Source organism: Apium graveolens, chromosome 10, assembly GCF_009905375.1.
Source record: "Apium graveolens cultivar Ventura chromosome 10, ASM990537v1, whole genome shotgun sequence".
NCBI lineage: Eukaryota > Viridiplantae > Streptophyta > Magnoliopsida > Apiales > Apiaceae > Apium > Apium graveolens.
The window spans coordinates 119,004,347-119,026,076 of record NC_133656.1 but is presented as its reverse complement, the minus strand read 5'-3'; the positions used below and the strand labels follow the sequence as shown (position 1 = coordinate 119,026,076).

Below are 21,730 nucleotides of genomic sequence, written 5' to 3'. Positions count from 1 at the left end.
TCTGTGTTTATATACCACACAGTTACAAGATAATCTCTAATTGATATCGAATATAATTATGCATCCTAAAATATATCAATTAGTTATCTTTTCCTCCAAGTCTTCTATTCTTCATAGAATTCTTCTCCATGCATATCTCTTCTTGTTTTAGTCTTGATCTTCTTTCCCTTCAATCAGCCGCCTTCCTTATCTGAAAGTCTTCTTAAAACCTGATATTATCTTATGATGAATATCTTATGATATCTTAAGTTCAGATAACTTAAGTTCTGATATCTTAAGTTCTGACTTCAGTATAAGTACTGATTTCCCGTTAAGTCCTGATTTGTCCTGTTAGTTAAGATCTGAAAACTAAATATAAATCATTATTAGACATGACATCACAAATATATCTAACATATAAGTATATATATAATCGTATAAGAATTAAGCGACTTCCCTTACTAGCACCTTTAGTGTTTCGCGGGAAAACTTATAGCTTATATTGTATTATATATATACACATATAAATTGTGCTAGTATAATTTAAACTCTGCTCTTATATTGTTTTGATATATTGTGTTTAAATTACGCACCTTTTATTTTCTCGGCCAAATATTTTATAAGTGCAAATAGTTAAAGAATAAGTGTAACACTCTCTATTTATAAAAGTCTACACACGACTATGTTAAACGAGACATTATTTTATCAAAGATCCGAAAGCTATAACGCTTCACCAAGGACTTGATATATTTTTTACTTCGGAAATAAGATATATTATTCGAAACGAAGTAATACCAAGTATACTTTAACATTCACTTAATCTAAAGAAAGTATACATTAATATTCTTTTAAGAATATTTGTTTGTCATCCGGTCTAGTTAAGTGTATTACTAGTCCAAACTTTTTTTATCTATAACGGGTATTATTTCGTAGATATTGTCTTCTTCGTTTTGCAGTGAGGTGAAGTATAGTGAGGTGATTCTCGTTCTAAGACTCAAGTCCTGGACGTACTAACGGGGAGTTAGTAGTCTTCGCACCGTAAGGAAGAGGAAAGACCCAAGACCAACTACTGAGATCCAAGACCGGTAAAAGCTTAGAAGGACAAAGACTACACCAAGGGTTCTACATCAACTTTGAAGAAATAACAGGGTGTTATTGTCTAAGATAAGTTGTGTAGGTTACACATTTATTTTGAGGTGGTAACCCGGAGTTACACACCAAGACAAGTATTTGTGGGGTTGTAAAGGCTTCTCCGCCTACGTAAGGAACAAGGTTATTTTAAGGGAAAAACTCGGGTCCTGGAAAGGAGCTCGGGGACTGGACGTAGGGGTGAGCGAATCTATTAGAGGTTGCGCAATCACGAACCAGGATAAATCTCTCGTGTGGTATTTTTTTCCTTGTCTTTTAATTCCGCATACATAATCTGCATCGGTAAAATATTTAAAACGGGATAAATATTTTTAAAACGCCATAATAATTTTTAAATTGGTAATTAAGTTATTCAACCCCCCTTCTAACTTAAAATAGCCCTTTTACGGGACCTAACAAGCATGATACTTAATTTCGGATAGGATGATTTGTACTAAACTTGACTATTGTCTACTACATTGTAAGGTTTTGTTGCAATAAGATACACATTTTGGCCCCAAGTGAAAGGTCAAAGTATACAGCTCTGATACCCTCGAGTTTTCTTGGTAGGAAATATATGTGCTGACTTAGTTGTTTGTTCTCTTAGTATATCTTTCCAGTTGACTGACATGTATACAGATTTTATTTTATAAATTATAATGAGTAGAACATGCAATATTTCTAGATTTTACCGGCGTGTTTCACCATCAACTTTTTTTTGGAATATAATATATAAGCTAATAAGTATCATATCCCCACTGCTTGGGCTATTCCTGCGGGCTCTCATTCAACCTTAATGATTGTGTAAAACTTCTATATTTCAAAAATATTGTGAAATGCATAGTAATGTGTTATGATTAGAGATGCACAAAAGGTCCGCCGGGCCGGGCTTTGACCGGGCCTTAAAAAGCCCGGGTTTTGACCGGGCAGGGCTTTTCGGGCTTTGACTTTGACCAGGCCGGACCGGGCTTTCTGAAAATGTCAGAGCCTGTTTGGGCCCTCGAGGCGGGCCTAACCGGGTTTTTTTTCGGGCCGGATCGGATCGGGCCAGGCTTTTTTCTAATTTAAATCGGATCGAGTATTATTAGATATTCTGAAGAATATATATGTTAGCAACTAGATCATCGTAAAAATGTATTAATTTACATGGAATATTTTATGAAAACATTATTTCGTTGAAAACATATAAGTTCGGCAAAAAATAAACATGTTTATAGAATAATATGTTTTATCATTGTTATGATAACAATGATATCCAAATATATATAGTGTACTTATTATATCTTCTTTCATTATTTATGCAACGAAGTATATAAATAATATTATTAATCACAAATATGTAAATATATATATATTTAAACTATTATTTATATTTATAGCAAATGTGAATTTATAAATATATAAAAAAATATATAGTACAATAGAATAATGTGAATTCATTGTTAAACAATAGATAAGACCACTCAACTTCCCAACTCAATAGTACTACTGCATCTAATGAATCGAAGAAGAGCAAAACATGAGAGCATAAAAGTAAGTGCATCATAATATATAGTTTTCCTAGTTCTACAGTATATACTTAATTACCTAAATAGTTGAAAAAAATACATAAATACAAAATCACATTCAAAAATATCAAATCAGAAAATATACTGAGTGTAATATTAAGCTTCTATTGTAGAATGAAAAACTATAGATTAAAATTTATGGATTAAAATAATAATTTAATAAACATATTTTTTTTATCCTACAAAAGAATCAAAAATATATCCTTAAAAATTATTTATTTATCATTCTCGAATCAAAACATAAATAACATATTGACTCTGATATAATATGAATTTTAAAAAATAAAATACTCATAAAATATCAATTACTACCACATGAACTAAATACAAGGGCACATGAATTAAATACAAAGGCAGCACGATATGAATGTAAGACAAATGCTTAGGTAATGTTATGATTTCTTTTATACACTTCGGGTATATTATTGTTGATTATATGAAAAAGTAACCATTAGGTTCAACAATGGAATCAAATCTTTGTAGATATATATTATAGAAATGGCAATCATCTTGACTAGTTTGGTACTATCCTGTTACATGTTCGAATTTTAAGTAAAAAAATGGGTATGTGATCCCTCCTTGTAACTTATGGAGATTTCATTTGATTATTTCGAACAAATTAAGAAGAAATTATATAGAAACTAAAATCCATAATTTGAAATGTGCATTAACAAGTAGTTAGAGGGAATTCATGTTTGAGGGAGGCTTTCCACTGTCACATTGCCCAAAAAATTGTTCCAACCATTGTAATTCTCAGTTGTACAAAATAAACATCCAAAAACTGGTTGAGGGACTCGATTAATACTTTTAAAATTTAAAATTCGACAAAAGATAACTATTGAGGTGGTAGTTGTACTATATCGGATCTATCACCACCCTTATAATTGACCATTTATATTTCTTTGTAATTAACATTGAAGAAAAGCTTGACTATTACAAGGTCAAGTAATATGGAGTAAAGTAAGGTTGTGGATTTTAAATAAAAAAAATATGATAATAACAATAGTAACGAAATTTCTTTATGCTGCATCTAGTACTAAAACAATCTAAAGTACAAAGATAATCGCAAATCCTAATGTTATAAACAAATGATAGTAATTCTAACAATGTGCATTCCTACACAAACTAATACTAAATAAAAATGTAGCAAGCGAATAATAGTTAGTTTAAGACTATGAAAATACACTCAAAGGAACTAAATATAAACAACAGCTAAAGTGTGCAGTTCTATGATAAAATTAAATAATTTTATAAATTATTTATCTAATTTATTATTTTCATTCTATAACAAAATTCGAAATGCAGATTATCAAAATTTATCAAGTCTCCACAGTAGAATCAACATGTAACAACAAAAGCTCATTTCAAATTATAGGGAAGGATAAAGTCAAAACAAATATAACACAAGAATTTGACAATAAAATTTACTAAATTAACTAATAATAATTTGATTCTATAGTAAAATTATTGATATCAAACATTAACACTAAAAAGATCAACCTGATTATCAAAATTTATAACAGTAATAAGGTTCCACAAAGGTTCCACAGTAGAATCAAAATGCGAAATAACAAAAGTTCACCTAAAATAGTAATAAACCTGATAAAGATTTTCTCGCAAGAACAAGATTACCTAGATGAACTTTATTCAAAGAAGATGTCAGATGAAATTATAAAAAAAACTCACAGAATCGGCTTGTCTGTAACCAAATTATACATATAACTATTAATCTCAACCGAATTGAAGAAAAATCGGTGAAATAGAATCGATATGAGATCGATCAAAACAGATAAATTCGTAATTGATTGGTGTGTATACGCTACATATAGATACAAACCAGTTGTCGGCGTATAATTTTGATTTCTTATTTTTTTTTTTGAATTGTAATATGTAACTAATAGGTTAATTTCTACCGTCAGATCAGATGAGTAAATGTAAGTTTCAGATTAATTTAGGTGGTTCTCCCTGTACCTTTATATAAGATGGTCCTATATAGAAGGATGGTCTGTATATATAATATAAAATCAAGTGTATATATGTAACAGCCCGCGCTTCCGGACCATTAACTCTAAAACAGAAACTAAAAGCAAATACAATTTCTTGATTAAAAAGTCTATTACAGAGGTCACTATTACAAAAGCGCAGCTAAAAGCGGAAGCCCAAAGGTCAATCTACTCCCATACTAAGATCCTCGAACTCCAATGATTTTCAACTCGAATCTTATACGAAACCTGAAATATAAAAGGGGTGAGCTACACAGCTCAGCAAGTACAAATTGACTAACTTTTAAACAGAAAAACAATGGGTGTTTTGATAAAACGATTTTTCTTAAAACAATAATAATTTTGTAAAACATTTTCTAAAATAAATCCAACCCAAAGTTTTATATTTTAAAATTCAGAATTTAAAACAGAACAGAGCAGAATTTATAACAGTACAGATTTTATAACAGATCTGAGCAGAATAAAACAGAACGAAACGATAATTCTTATAAATACCACAGTCTTGATCTACGGCCACACTTTGCCAGTAGCCGGCATCTAATTCTTATTCTTATTCTTTATACCACACTTTGCCAGTGGTCGGCATCTAAAGTTCAATAATTACGCGCCCTTAATAGGTATCTAAAGTTGCACACTTGTGCGCCTAATAAGGGTATCTAAGGCTAGTTCCGGAACTATAGCGTAAATTACGAACGGTTCGAAAACGTAGAGACTGGGTTCTAAAATTCACAAATACTTATATCTTATAATTTCGAAATCAAAGTTTTTATATCTTATATGAAATTAAAAACAGAACTGAAATATCTTTTCGGAAATTTAAAAGTAAGTCAAAAGGTACTTACCTCAAAGCCTGACCAGATCTGAATTTACTCTTTTTGACCCTCTAAACGATATTTTCTTGAAAAACACAAAACACGAAAGCTGAAGATAACGAAAAGACCTCTCCGAAAAGTCCAGAATCACTGAATTCCGACTTACGATGAATTTTCTACGAATTTTACAAGACTGCTGATTTTTGCTGAGAAGAGCCCTACGAATTCTTATATTAAAAACGAGGAAGACGAATATGGTGTATTTATAACGATACCAAACCCTATATCTTTATCTACAAGTTATCCATAATAGAATTGGATCCAAATTTTAGGCCCATTAGTCTAACTCAATTCTAAATCCTAGTCCTTGTCTAATTTTAATCCTTTTTATTCTATTATTCAATTAATAATCTAATTCTAAAAATTACGGGATATTACATACTACCCTCCTTAAAAAGAATTTGGTCCCCAAATTCACAACAATCCTAAAGTTCGAGACACATCTACCACATCTACCCCCTGATCTACCAAAGGTCCAACTATGGTCCACAAGATCGAATCCTAGGGAATGTACTAGTCCCATACCAAATACACTCCGAAGGACAGCCTGCTCTGATACCAACTGTAACAGCCCGCGCTTCCGGACCATTAACTCTAAAACAGAAACTAAAAGCAAATACAATTTCTTGATTAAAAAGTCTATTACAGAGGTCACTATTACAAAAGCGCAGCTAAAAGCGGAAGCCCAAAGGTCAATCTACTCCCATACTAAGATCCTCGAACTCCAATAATTTTCAACTCGAATCTTATACGAAACCTGAAATATAAAAGGGGTGAGCTACACAGCTCAGCAAGTACAAATTGACTAACTTTTAAACAGAAAAACAATGAGTGTTTTGATAAAACGATTTTTCTTAAAACAATAATAATTTTGTAAAACATTTTCTAAAATAAATCCAACCCAAAGTTTTATATTTTAAAATTCAGAATTTAAAACAGAACAGAGCAGAATTTATAACAGTACAGATTTTATAACAGATCTGAGCAGAATAAAACAGAACGAAACGATAATTCTTATAAATACCACAGTCTTGATCTACGGCCACACTTTGCCAGTAGCCGGCATCTAATTCTTATTCTTATTCTTTATACCACACTTTGCCAGTGGTCGGCATCTAAAGTTCAATAATTACGCGCCCTTAATAGGTATCTAAAGTTGCACACTTGTGCGCCTAATAAGGGTATCTAAGGCTAGTTCCGGAACTATAGCGTAAATTACGAACGGTTCGAAAACGTAGAGACTGGGTTCTAAAATTCACAAATACTTATATCTTATAATTTCGAAATCAAAGTTTTTATATCTTATATGAAATTAAAAACAGAACTGAAATATCTTTTCGGAAATTTAAAAGTAAGTCAAAAGGTACTTACCTCAAAGCCTGACCAGATCTGAATTTACTCTTTTTGACCCTCTAAACGATATTTTCTTGAAAAACACAAAACACGAAAGCTGAAGATAACGAAAAGACCTCTCCGAAAAGTCCAGAATCACTGAATTCCGACTTACGATGAATTTTCTACGAATTTTACAAGACTGCTGATTTTTGCTGAGAAGAGCCCTACGAATTCTTATATTAAAAACGAGGAAGACGAATATGGTGTATTTATAACGATACCAAACCCTATATCTTTATCTACAAGTTATCCATAATAGAATTGGATCCAAATTTTAGGCCCATTAGTCTAACTCAATTCTAAATCCTAGTCCTTGTCTAATTTTAATCCTTTTTATTCTATTATTCAATTAATAATCTAATTCTAAAAATTACGGGATATTACAATATAAATATCAAATATTTAATCCGTGCAAGAAAATGAAAAAATTTAAGTAGAAAATAGAAAGATAATTATTAATATATATAACTATAGCATCGAAAAAGTTAAATTAATTTATCACGATTTTACATTATATTATGATCGAAACTCAAAAGCAGGGTATACTAAAAAAATGAATATAACAGTAAAAGAATTTAGGGTGAAAGTGTTGAGTCGGGCGGCAGTTGATGGGGATGACACAAAATTACAGCAGCAATTGTCCAAACAAACCGGCTACACCATTTTATTAGTCAAAACCAATTTTATCGGCATTTTACTTTCCGTAAATAAACTACTCCACAGACACAGTTTTAAATCACCAAGCAAACACCTAATTAAACGGTACTTAATTTTAACTAGTTACTGCTACCATAATAATACCATTCTTTCCCAACCTATCAATTCCCCTTCAAATCAAAACCCCTTTTTCCACTTTTACCCCCACTCTCGCCTCAAGTCAAAACCTCTATTTTCACTTTTACCCCCACTCTTTTCTTTTTCTTACATTTCTCCTTTCTTTAAAAAAAATATAATCCTCTAAAAATAATTAGGATTGTTAGATTCGCCAAATTTTAAAAGCAGGTATGAGTTTCAGCTATTTCCATCTCACAGTTTAGTTCCGAAAAATAAATTTTGATAACTATTGTTTACTGTAGTAGGGAGGTGGTCATGCAGGTACCAGGTACGAGGGATGGGTATAAATTTTACCTTTAATTTTACAATTTTATTTTTCATTAAGTAATTAAATGTAAATGTTTAATATCAAAATAATACCAAAAATATATAATAATAATAAAATTATTATATTAAATTAAAGGGATTTTTTGAAAGATACCCAAGTTTAAAAACATTTTTGCAAAAATACTATTATTTTTAAAAAAAATTGTAAAAATACTTTTTAATTTGCAAAAATATTATTTTTCAAAAAATTTGCAAAAAATACAGTTTTTTGGCAACTGGAATGAACTGCATGCAACTTTTGACAAGTTTCTGCTACATGCATCCTCAAATCAACCAGAAAAAACTTTATTCAACTAGTTGCATATATAGTTGATTTTGGTTGATCCGTTTTTTTACAAAAAAAATTAGAAGATAGTAAAATTGCAAAAAAAACTTATAAAAGTGAGTATTTTTGGTACTCTCTAAATTAAATTGAAAACATTATTTTAATATACTTTAAATTAAAAATATTCACTACATCAGTCAACCAAACATATGATATCAAATATGATTATCTAATTTTCATACCATTCTAACCCGATTATTAATTTCATCTTAAACTAAAATAATCCAAACTGTTTTCAAAACTTAATAATAGATAATGATGCTAACCCCTAATAAATATTATCATATGTGGTTCCGTGTTTCTAGATTCAATTTTAATTCATTCGTTATCGTTTAAATTTAATTTTTACTGAAATATAATCATCACTCGATTTTTTATGTATAGTAATAATTTTTTATTGATCGGTATTTGTACTTAATTACAAAAATATTTTTTAAGAACTAATTTAAAATGTCAAAAATATATTAAACATATATGAACTGTTTGTTTTTATTTTTGTTTGCTAAATATAGGTCGTGTTTGGAATTAATTTTTTGACAACAAATTATTTTTTTGAACTATATTACAGAATTGATCAAATGAGACTTTTAATATTAATGAAAAACTAATTTTGAAAACATATGTGAAGGAGATTTTTCAATTAATAAATTTAAAAAGTAATACTTATCAAACAATCTTGTTCAAAATATCTAAATTCAATTGATTAGTCCAAACAACTCCGTTTGGTACTTTAGGGGAACAAAGTGGAATTCAGAAAGAGAAAGGAGTTAAAAGAAAATGATATTACTTGTTTGGTTTGTATCCGGAAAGAAATAGAATGATAGTTGTATTGTTATTATTATTGAATTTATTTTTTTCTCAAAATTATCAACCCCAAATTATATATAGTCATATTTTAAATATATATATTTTATTTACATTTTAATAAATTTTAAAAAGTTATTAAATAATATCATAGATTCTTTTAGATAAACTAATATATATATATATATTATCAATATTATTTCAAATGTATAAAACTTATAAATTATTTTTAATTTTTGAAATATAATTAACTTAATTTTTTAATACGTAAATTTAAATTATAATTATAAATGAAAAAACTCCAAAGAAAAGGAAATCAAATACTAGGCAAGGGTGCTGAATGAGATTAGATTTAGAGGGATATTGAGTGGGAAAAAGATTGACATTTTAAAATAAGCCCACTTAATTCCCTTTCTTTCTCTTGAATATTCCAAATAAACGTGTTCTTAGAGTATGTCCAAGTGAGATAGCTAAAATAATATAAATTAATGATCTACAAATTTGTCGAACCTGTAAATTTTGTACTCCATGTTAGTTATATAATGTTTAACTATAATTTAAAAATAATATATTATTATTATTATGAAAATAAAATGGAAAATAAAATCATATATTTGTACTTGGAGAGAGGGGAAAAAGAGAGATAAAGAAGAATGAATGACGAGTTGGATGTATTTTAGATATATTTTATTCATGGTTCAACAAATCTGGAAGAGCAAAACAAGATATCTATAATTATATCCTATATATAATTAGTATATATGGTCATTTAAAAATTATTAAAGCTAGCTATCCACACAGGCTTGGATTGTACATAAGTTCAAAGTCCAGAAAAAAAAACTACTCCATTTTTTTAAAGTAGTATGTATTTGTTCAATTAAATTTATTTTAATCATTAATAATATATAATTATTTTAGATAAAAACCTTACATAAATATTAAAAAGCTATAGAACCAAATGATCAAATAAAAGCCAAATACATAAAAAAAAACCTAAAAAATATAAAAATAAATTACATTAATTATTTTATACATCACATATTAACAGCAAATATACATTCAATTAAAGTTTTAAAAAAAAGAAAAAGATAAATTTAAAAAATTATAATAGGTGTGAAAACACTATATCAAAGTTTTATATTATTTACATACATACGCGTGATTGAAATTAAAAATAAATAAAAAATAAATAAAAAATAATTTATAAAAGATATTGTATAACATGTTAAAATTTATTTTACATTGTATTAATATGAAATTAAGTTTTACTATAAAAAGTACAATAATCGGTTATGAAAATTATATCATATTGCAGTTTAGATATGAAAATTTTATATTATACATTTTAGAACACATATGTTCTTAATATTTATATTTAAATATTAATCACAAACCAAAATGTCTAACAAAATCATATTAAAAGTATATATTTAAATATATTCAAATCATTATTTTTGAAAAAGTCATAAAAGAAACATAAAAATCAAGAATACATATAATAATAATAATAATAATAATAATAATAAAACTTTAACCACTATTCTTAATTTTTCTCACTAAATTACACATATTCTAAACCTTCTTCCCAAAATGAAAATGATTTGTATACAAAACAATGGGACGGAGGGAGTACATTATACATTATATTTATTACATTTATTCTATTATTACTATTATAATATTTAATAATATGTATAACAAACACAATAGGTAAATATTAAGAAATTGAACTATAATTATATATTCTTAAATGATATAAAATAAAGTTAAATGTTTTATATATAAAATACAAGAAACAATTATCTTAATAAAAATAAATATAAGTAACAATCAACAAATCATTTGTTAGTCGTATTATTTTCTTAAAATAAATGGAAATGGGTAAGTTTGATTTAAAATATTTTTGAATATATAATATTAATTTTTATCTTATAAAATGAAGAACACATTTAGATTGAATTAAATATAAAATATTATATATTTTTTATTTCATTTGTAAAATAAGAAAATTACATATTGTTTTTTAAAAATTTAGAGTAAATGAATCATATAAAACATAAAAATTAGGAAGAAATATATTAATAATAAAATATTATTATAATTCAAAATTGTAATACAATTATAATAGAATATATTTAAAAGTACTATGACAATTGATTAGTAAAAAAAGTATTATGATGATTTAAAGTATTTTTTTAAAATCATTACTAAAATAGAAAAAAATATAAAATATTGTTACAAATACGGCAAGATGAAATTCCAAACAATTTTTCAATCATTAATCAAACTCCTGAAAAGAAAATATATATATATAAAATAATTACATAAATATATTATGTAGCGTGATTAAAATATTCTGCTTACAAATTTATAATGTGAAAAAAGTCATAAAATGAAGAAATAAAATAAATTATAAAACATATATGAAAGTCAAGTATAAAAATAAAATAATAAATAAATACATAAGTATAAAAAGTATAATTTCTGAAACAATATATTATTTTCAAAGAATATAAAATTTATTTGGGGAATAAAATTATTATATTAAAATTTAGTTAAAAAAGAAAAAATATTCAAAAAAAGTTAAAAAAAAATAATAATAATCATTTCCTTGCATCAAAGGATACAAATCTAGTTATAGCTAATAGGAGTTGATGGTTGAAGTGACAATTTTCTACTTGATAGCTGCCACGTGGATACTCCCCTGTTTTCTTTTATATGTCGTTTGACTTTTTTGCACACAATTTTAAGTGCTTTGAATGCATAGATAAAATTACATATTTTTTAAATTTTCTTTTTCTAAATAAAAATTTTAGTTATATATTTTTATTCACAAAAAAAAATAAAAAATTATTATTCTAACTATGCGGTCAAAGCAGTTAGAAGTTTGGGCAAAAAGTCCAAGCTAACAAGTGATTTGGGTTGAAGATACTCTTATTTAATCATCTAGTCAAAACGACCAATTTATTATCTTTATAATACTGCAACATCAAGTTTTTGGGGAAATATTTTATTCGAAATTACTGTTTTGCCCGTGTATTTTAATAAATATAAAAAACAATTGTTGTTGATAGGAAATGAACCAATGCCAACTATTTACAAATTAAACACATCACCCACTTGAGATAGAGACACTTCTAGTTAAACTTTTATAACATTAAATATTAAGTTAGAACTTATTTATTTAAACGAGGTGTCTTGTCTTATATTAAATTTTATATTTATTTTAATATTTATATAAAACATGATGATTTGAGTCTCGATTGAATAACTCATTTCGATATGTTAACTTTACACTTATAACAAACATATGACTTCAACCAATTGAGCTAGAAACTCATTTGGTTAAATTTTGATAAAATCAAGTATTGAGTTACATACTTCTTTCTTTATTTTGGATGACTAAACCTATATAATTCAATATTTATGTAGAATAAAATTAATCTAAGACTTGAGTAATTAGGTCTCAAGTTCAGCTCGAAAATTTGAATCATTTCCCCCCAAATATTAACAAAAACTCGAAATATGATAGGTTATGCTCAAATTCGATTATAATAAATATATAAAATATTAATAAAATATTAAATATTTAGATAAAAATATATTTCTATTAAAAAATAATATCGGCTCGATAAAATTCGTGAACCTTATGAGCCGATTACCCATGTATTTTAATAAATATCAAAAATAATTGTTGTTGATAGGAATCGAACCTATACCAATTATTTGCAAATTGAACACATCAATCACTTGAGCTAGAGACACTTTTGGTTAAACTTTTATAATATTAAGTATTGAGTTAAAACTTATTTATTTACACGAGGTGTCTTGCCTTACATTAAATTTTATATTTATTTTAATATATATATAAAATCTGTTATCTTTATAATCTGCAACATCAAGTTTTTGGCGAAATATTTTATTCGAAATTACTGTTTTGTCCATGTATATTAATGAATATCAAAAATAGTTTTTGTTGATAGGAATCGAACATATGCCAACTATTTACAAATTAAACACATCAACCACTTGAGCTAAAGACACTTTTGGTTAAACTTTTATAACATTAAATATTGAGTTATAACTTATTTATTTATACGAAATGTCTTGCCTTATATTAAATTTTATATTTATTTTAATATTTATATAAAACATAATGATTTGAGTCTTGATTGAATAACTTATTTCGATATATCAACTTTAAACTTATAACAAACATATGATTTCAACCAATTGAGCTATAAACTCATTTGGTTAAATTTTGATAAAATCAAGTATTGAGTTACATTCTTCTTTTGTTATTTTGGGTGACTAAACCTATATAATTCAATATTTATGTAGAATAAAATTAATGTAAGACTTGGGTAATTAGGCCTCAAGTTCGGTTCGAAAAATTGAATCAATTTATCCAAATATTGAAAAAAACTCGAAATATGATAGATTATGCTCGAATTCGATTCTAATGAATATATAAAATATTAATGAAATATTAAATATTTAGATAAAAACATATTTCTATTAAAAATAATATCGGCTCGATAAGACTCGTGAACCTTATGAGCCGAGTAAATTGAAGTTCAAGTTCAACAGTGAAATAAAATTACTATTTTGCCCCCATATTTTGATAAACATGACACCTCAACATTATAATATTTTTGATATCTCCGGTTGAAAAAATCATTGAAACTTGATAGAAAACTATTATTTTTAATGGTAAGAGTGCACTATAAACTTTAACACAATAAGAATGTTCGTCGTTACAATAGTCATTCTAACATGAACCACACAATATGATATGAAACAACACGTAAATATAATAAAAATACACAAAAGATAATAATTTTTTTTAATAAATGAAGCTATCCCGTGTCTTGCAAGGATAATATAGACGAAATACAACATAAAATACGGTACATCACAGGTAAAAAAATTCAACAGTGCGGAGGATACCTACTTTCCGTAAAATAAGATGAGTCAAAACATATATTTCCAGTTTTACCCCAACTCACCCTTTCCTTTAATTTCTCTCCTCTCTTCATATCCACCCACACTTGCTTTCTCGTAGACATAAACTCATCTCTCCCATCCCCTCTCTCTCTCTCTCTCTCTCTCTCTCTCTCTCTCTCCACATCTACACATAATCTCACAAGTTCATTACAAAGCTATCGGTTCCCGTGTTACCATTACCCGTCTCATCCAACACTCATTTAGAGATCTGTTCTTCCTGTTAACATTTGTTCCCTTACATCTAAAACTCACCAAAACCATGTATATAAACACTTGTTACATGCATGCATTTTGTGTACACCACTAATATAAATAATCTCTATCTCTACAAAACTGTATTACAAAAATGGGAAGCAAATGGAGAAAAGCCAAGATGGCTTTAGGCTTAAATAATTGTTTGTATATTCCTAAGACGTCTGATGATATTTCTCCGGCCGCCGGAACTAGAGTTTCCGACGCTTCTTTACTTTCTCCGACTACTCCGGTTGTAGGACGCATGTCTGATTCTCAACGTCCGATGACTCATTCCCCGTCTTCTTCTGGCCTACGTTTGCCTAAGCACGCCAGTAAATCATCAAAGGTACGTTTAGTGGCGGAACCATGATTTAAAATGATTCGGGACCCGAACATATAATAATATTTTTTCCTCATTATTATTATTTATCGGGGCTCCAAGTAAAATTTCTACTGATTTTGAAGTATGAAAATAGACTTGTGATAGAAATGTTGATATTTTTTTTATTGGGTGTGTTTAGATGTGTTTGAATTGAAGATTTGGTATTGTTTAAACTGAGGTGATTAGGTTGACATTTTGTTTATGGATTGTATTAGTTTAGAAGTAAGTTGTTTTTTAATATATTTTTTGTTTGGTGTATTTTAAATATAATTAAATGTTTGTGTGTGGATATGGAATATAGATCTCTTTATACGTGCAATTCTTACCTGTCATCCTGGTCTTAAAAATCGGTAATCGGTACTAATCGGTTTATGTACCGATTATGGATTAATCGGTAAATCATGGATTAATCGGTAAATCGGGGATTAATCGGATATATTTAAATATTTTATTAATATCTAATATATTTATCTTATTTATTATGAAATATATAATTCAAAAGTAATTTATAAATATTAATGGGATTTGAAAAAATAGATCGGCCAAATATTTTTTAAGAACTAATAGGGGATTTTTTTAAAAATCAGGGATTTTTAGAATACCGTCAACGATAATTTGAGTCTAAAATTGCTGATATTTTCACTTTCATCAAAGGGCAACTGTAAAAATTTAAATAGCCACGCACACTTGGACATCATGTTACTAGACGAGGGGTATACATTAGTTTACAATTGTAGTGAAAAATCTGCGGATTTGTTTAATTATTTTCGGTGGTGTGTTGGTGGTCTTTAACTATGTAGTAATAGACAAGTATTATATTCTTAAGTATATTTTTTTGTGGTAACTGGTAAGGTTGTAGATCAAACTTTGTTACACTTTATATTGTGGACTTGTGGGGGTGGATATGCAAATATATTTATGTAGATATGAGTGGAAGAAAGGATGGGTAATTGTTGATGTCAAGTTGTTTTCAACATGCTCACTGTGGTTTTTGGGGAGAGAGTGCAACTGTGCAAGTAGGGAGAGTAGGACCATTGTGTTTGGCCATATTATAAAAGTAAAACTCCAAGGAAGTGGCTTGTATAGTCAGCAACTGCAGTGTTTTAGCATACATTACATTTCTATCAATCTCTTCATGTCTTTCTCCTCCTCTTTTGATAATAAGTTTTGGTGGATTTTGATTATTAGCTTTGTGTTAGATTAAATGTATCAAAGTAAGGGAGGGAGTTGAAAAACAGTAGAAATTTTTTATGGAGTCTAATGATTTCTGATTCTTTTGAGAATGTCCCTCTGATCATTTTCTTTTTTGCGCCTCAAAAGCTTCATCACTACTTTGGGTGGTTTCTTGATTAACCTTTACTTTTGGAAAAAGTTTACTTGTTGGGTTGTACTGTTACTACCAATTGCTCTATTTTGCTTTGACTATGTGAAATCTACAATGAGGTGTTTTTTTCTTTACCCAAGATTCTTTTCTAGATGGGTTTTGAGTTGTACCCATTTTGTCCCTTTGAGAAGGTGGTGGTACCATTTCTTGAACTATCAGGTGGGCCTTTACACCACATGGGAGTAGCCATTGAAGCACTCAAAGTAACAGTTTAAATAATAAGACTTTCTGCAGACACAGGGGGTCTGTTCTAACACAATGGTTAATGTTTGATCTTTAACATCAATCTGGTGGATGTAATCATATGACTATGTAGCTCATGACCTGTGAATGATGCTCTTTTGCATTAAAGTTAGGTTCTTTAAGTACTTATTCTCGTAGGACTTGGCCACTTGAGTTGGTTGGCTCAAGTCGTTCCGATTTTCTTTTTCCTGAGAATGTAGAAGGGGATTTTAACATTAACGAGAAAATATCTGGAAAAGTTAAATTTGTATTTTTTTTTTATTATTCAAGTGTCGTATTTCCCAATATAAATGATAATGATTTCGTCCTTACCATTTATCTCTTGATATTAACTTAATTAGGACTCAATGCAGTTTGCAAGTGTCAAAATTAAATTGCTCTGTGATATCTGTTACTAGCATCAAGGTTCCGATCATCTTAATCCCTATTGACATGCATTTCATGTTATCCTCAATTGTATTAGTATGTTAGGTGTACATTCCTACATGACTGTTAGCATCAAACTGATAAGTTTCTATATAAATGTATTAGTTTGTCATAAATAAATGATTTTAAAATCTATTTTTGTTTCAAAGTTGCACACAATTATCTGCTTCTAATATGCACACCTTTGCGATTGCAGAGAATCTGCTCAATATGCTTGACCACCATGAAACCAGGTCAAGGCCATGCCTTATTTACTGCAGAATGTTCACACTCCTTCCACTTCCAGTGCATTACGTCCAATGTAAAACATGGTAACCAGATCTGCCCCATTTGTCGAGCAAAATGGAAGGAAGTTCCATTCCAGAGTCCTACTTCTGATCTTTTTAATAGACGATCTAGAATTAGTCGTGGCGTTTGGCCTCAAGATGATGGCTGGATGAATGTTGTTCCACAGCTCCCTCACCCTCGTTTGGATGCAAATCGGCATAGTGCTCCACTCCGTCTATCCCATGAGCCAGGTGTGTTCGATGATGATGAACTTTTGGATCCCCAACCTGAGGATACCGCAAAAAAATCATATGAAAATACTTCTAGTGATGACCGTTCTATTGGAACAATAGAGATCGAGATGTATCCTGAGGTTTCTGCTGTTGCAAGATCAGCATCTCATAGCAACTTCAACATATTATTACATCTTAAAGCTCCCATTAATGGTGGAGCAGACCAGGCGAATCCCCTTTTAATGTCCCAGAACCCTCGTGCTCCAATAGATCTTGTTACTGTTCTTGATGTCAGTGGTAGCATGGCAGGTACAAAACTTGCTCTGTTAAAACGAGCAATGGGATTCGTTATCCAAAATCTAGGACCTTCTGATCGGCTTTCAGTCATTGCTTTCTCCTCCACAGCTCGTCGCCTCTTTCCTCTACGTCGGATGACAAACACTGGAAGGCAGGAAGCACTGCAGGCTGTTAATGCGCTGATTTCAAATGGTGGCACAAACATTGCCGAGGGGCTGAGAAAAGGTTCCAAGGTTATGACAGACCGAAAATGGAAGAGCCCAGTCAGTAGTATTATATTATTATCTGATGGGCAGGACACATATACGGTATCAAGCCCCCATGCTAATACCGAGACTGCTCATCAGTCACTCCTCCCATCCTCCATGCATCGTGATAGTGGTGCAGGAGCCAACATTCCAGTTCACTCATTTGGTTTTGGTGCGGATCATGATGCTGTTTCAATGCACTCGATTTCTGAAGCTTCCGGGGGAACATTTTCTTTCATAGAGGCAGAGAGTGTGATTCAGGATGCTTTTGCACAATGCATTGGAGGGCTATTGAGTGTTGTAGTGCAGGAACTCCAGGTTGTAGTTGATTGTGTTCATCCAAAGTTGCATCTCAACTCAATAAAAGCCGGAAACTATAAAACGAATGTAACAGCAGATGCCAGGATGGGCTTCATTGAAGTTGGAGATCTGTATGCTGAAGAAGAAAGAGACTTTTTGGTGATTCTCGATATTCCAGTTGAGAAAAGCATTGATGACATGACATTGGTCAAAATTAAATGTCATTACAAAGACCCTATCACAAAAGAACTAGTGACCATAGAAGAACTCAGGAATGTGGTAATTCAAAGGCCTGAAACTACCGGTCAACTATCAATGTCTATGTCTATGGAAGTGGACAGACAGCGAAACAGGCTTCATGCAGCAGAAGCCATGGCAGAAGCACGAGCTGCTGCTGAACGTAATGATTTAAGCGCAGCAGTGACGGTCCTTGAGCATTGCCGCCAAAATTTATTAGACACAGTGTCAGCCCGAGCTGGTGACAGGTTGTGTGTTGCATTGGGTGCTGAACTGAAAGAAATGCAAGAGAGAATGGCAAACCGTCGTGTCTACGAGTCCTCAGGCAGAGCTTATGTTCTGTCAGGTTTAAGCTCACATTCCTGGCAGAGGGCAACTGCAAGAGGCGATTCCATGGATAGTACAAGCCTGATGCATGCTTACCAGACTCCATCCATGGTCGAGATGGTCACTCGATCCCAAACAATGTTTTTCGGCAATCCATCATCACAATTGCCAGCCAGACCTGCTAGGTCGTTCTCAACACAACCACAACCTAGGTAACTGGCAAAATCATTAAAGTTTTGTCTTCAGTCCTCTTCATTGTTACTCGATATGTTTTGCCTGTCAAGACCGGTTCTTAAAAGTAAAGAACCACTTATCAAACGCAGTTAGAGAGCTACTGGAAGACTTTGTTTTGCATTTTCATTGCGTAAGAATGGGTTCAGGTATATTTTCGTTGTGTACATGAATAAGATTAGGGGGAAGGAGATACGAGGATAATTGGTGGATAAAGGACAAATGGGGGTTAAGGTTTACATTGAAAACATGGGTTTGTGTATAAGAGAAGCGAAGGTTTTTTTTACTTGGGACAAAAAATGGTGCAATGCCTTGTAATTGTAGGGGATATTGGAAATTTTCGTCTCTGCTTTACTACTTATGCATGTGGCACTTATGTATATTTTTTGGTTTTCAAGACTTCAAGTCTCTGCTTATGCATGTTGCCCGTTGTGTATATTTAGGTTTTTTCATGCTTTGTGCATCTGATTCTAAGTTTAACTCTCGAAATTATCTCATTTTAGGCATTGCTAGTGGGTGACCCCTATAGTCGAAATAACCGTGCCTTAAGAGCTCATTTTGCACCTAGGACCCTAATACTTGAAAGCTTTGAAAATTTTAAAATTTTATACGGTTGAATCTCGATGAATTAATAATCGTTACAATAATAACCTCATTAAAATAATTTTTTTTTTCAAGTTTCAACATAAGAGCAAGCCCAATGGGAGCCCAAGTGAGTGATGTGGCAGAGAGAGAAAAAGAGTTAGGCTTCTTTTATGCGTTGGAGAGAAGAAGAAAAGTTGGTCAGGCCTGGCTCAGGCCGGCCAACTCTCTGTTCTCATCTAAAACCTTAAGGTGTTAGAGGAAAGCCCCAATAAGATCATATATTTAACACTCCCCCTCACTCGAAAGTCCATTTATGGGTCGAAGAGTGGAACACCGACACCCATCTTTGGGGTATTAATTGTCTTTAGTGTCCACATTAAATTGTGAGAATATTGGGGGTGGCTGGGAATCGAACCTTAGTTCTCCCGCCAGCCTAAGCTCTGATACCATGTTGTAAAGCTATAATCTAACTCATCTTCAACAATTATGCATACAGTGAGATACAGTTATGAGAGAAAAAGAGATGTATTAAGGAGAGAGAGGGAGAGAATTGCGAAATGTTTTTGTTATTCTCTGAGTATCTACAGAGAATAAATATGAAGAACAAAGCTGGACAAAGGAGCGCGGGAAAGTTTGTTTATCTAACTACCAGGGGCTAAACTATTAACTGCACATATCCTATATTTACAGAATAATATAAAAAGAGAAATAGCTAAGTAATGCCAACATCCCCCCTCAAGTTGGAGGTGGAGGATTGCACGCTCAACTTGCTAATGATGTGATGATGTTGGAGACCAGTGAGAGGCTTGGTACAAACATCAGCAAGCTGTAGTGTGGTAGGAACATGAGATAAAGATATAAGACCTCCTAGTAGTTTTTCCCGGACATAGTGACAGTCTATGTCTATATGCTTTGTTCGTTCGTGGAAGACCGGATTTCGGGCTATATAAATTGCAGCCTGGCTATCACATTTTACTGGGATAGGTAAGATATCAGGTACATCAAATTCTTGAAGTAAACGAGAGAGCCAAGCAAGTTCAGCTGTAATTCTCCGTAGAGACCTGTACTCAGCCTCTGCAGAGGAAAGAGAGACCGTATGTTGTTTCTTAGATTTCCATGAAATTAGGCTACCACCTAGAAGAACAACAAAGCCACTGACAGACTTCCGTGTGTGAGCACATGATGCCCAATCAGCATCACAATAAGCTTCTAACTGAAAACCAGGAGAAGCACGTAAAAACAAACCTTGAGTTGGATTTGTCTTCAAGTATCTCAAGACATGTAAAGCAGCGTGCCAGTGTGGGACTCTTGGTGAGGACATGAATTGAGATAGGTGTTGGACTGAGAAGGCAAGGTCAGGACGAGTGTGAGTCAGAAAGTTTAGTTTTCCTACTAACTTTTTGTATAGAGAAGCATCTTCAAATATATCCCCTTGATCAGGTAAAAGTTTAACTGAAAGATCAAGTGGACTGACAACAGGAGTGCTTTGTGCACTATCAAACTCAGTAAGAAGCTCATGTATAAATTTTTGTTGGGATATAACCATGCCACCAGAAATTGCAGTAAATTCCAATCCCAAAAAATAATGGAGAGTGCCTAAATCTTTGATTTTAAAAACAACATCTAAGTAGCTTTTGATAGAAGATATCTCAGTATCATCATTTCCTACTACCATGATATCATCAACATAAACAACAAGGTAAACCACTGAAGTACCAGACTTTTTGTAAAAAAGTAGACCTGGCGGAATATGGATTTGGACCGGTTTTAACTCATTAAAATGGATTTGGACCGGTTTATGAACCAAAACCATATTTTAACCATATTGTATCAAATATGGTTATAATTTGGTTTGGTTTTATACGGTTATGGATTAAAATTTGGATATCCATATTTTTATATAAAAATTAAAATCTTCATCAATCAATTTTTAGTTGTTTTATTTAACATATTTAATTATTTTAAAAATATATATTTCTTTATGGTTAAATATATAGTAGTAAATTTTTTTGCTGATCAACTCTACTTGGCTTTTAGTAAAGTAGGTATATGGATGTTAATGAGCTAATGATTATAAACAATAATCAAGGCTCT

At 30.7% G+C, this 21,730-nt stretch overlaps 1 protein-coding gene across 1 annotated transcript; it reads left to right on the top strand.

The window, feature by feature from the left end:
• The first annotated feature begins 14,280 nt into the window (after positions 1-14,280).
• On the top strand, positions 14,281-19,514 carry LOC141689608 (E3 ubiquitin-protein ligase WAV3-like). Its single transcript, XM_074493958.1, has 2 exons — positions 14,281-14,822; positions 17,108-19,514. Exons 1-2 carry the CDS (start codon positions 14,589-14,591, stop codon positions 19,034-19,036), a joined length of 2,163 nt encoding a protein of 720 aa, XP_074350059.1. The 5' UTR covers positions 14,281-14,588; the 3' UTR covers positions 19,037-19,514.
• Positions 19,515-21,730: the final 2,216 nt, after the last annotated feature.

Excerpts from the sequence above, each read along its gene's own strand:
- LOC141689608 (XM_074493958.1), top strand. The coding sequence starts at position 14,589 with ATGGGAAGCAAATGGAGAAAAGCCAAGATGGCTTTAGGCTTAAATAAT. Across the intron at positions 14,823-17,107 it reads ACGCCAGTAAATCATCAAAG|AGAATCTGCTCAATATGCTT; the intron begins GTACGTTTAGTG and ends TTGCGATTGCAG.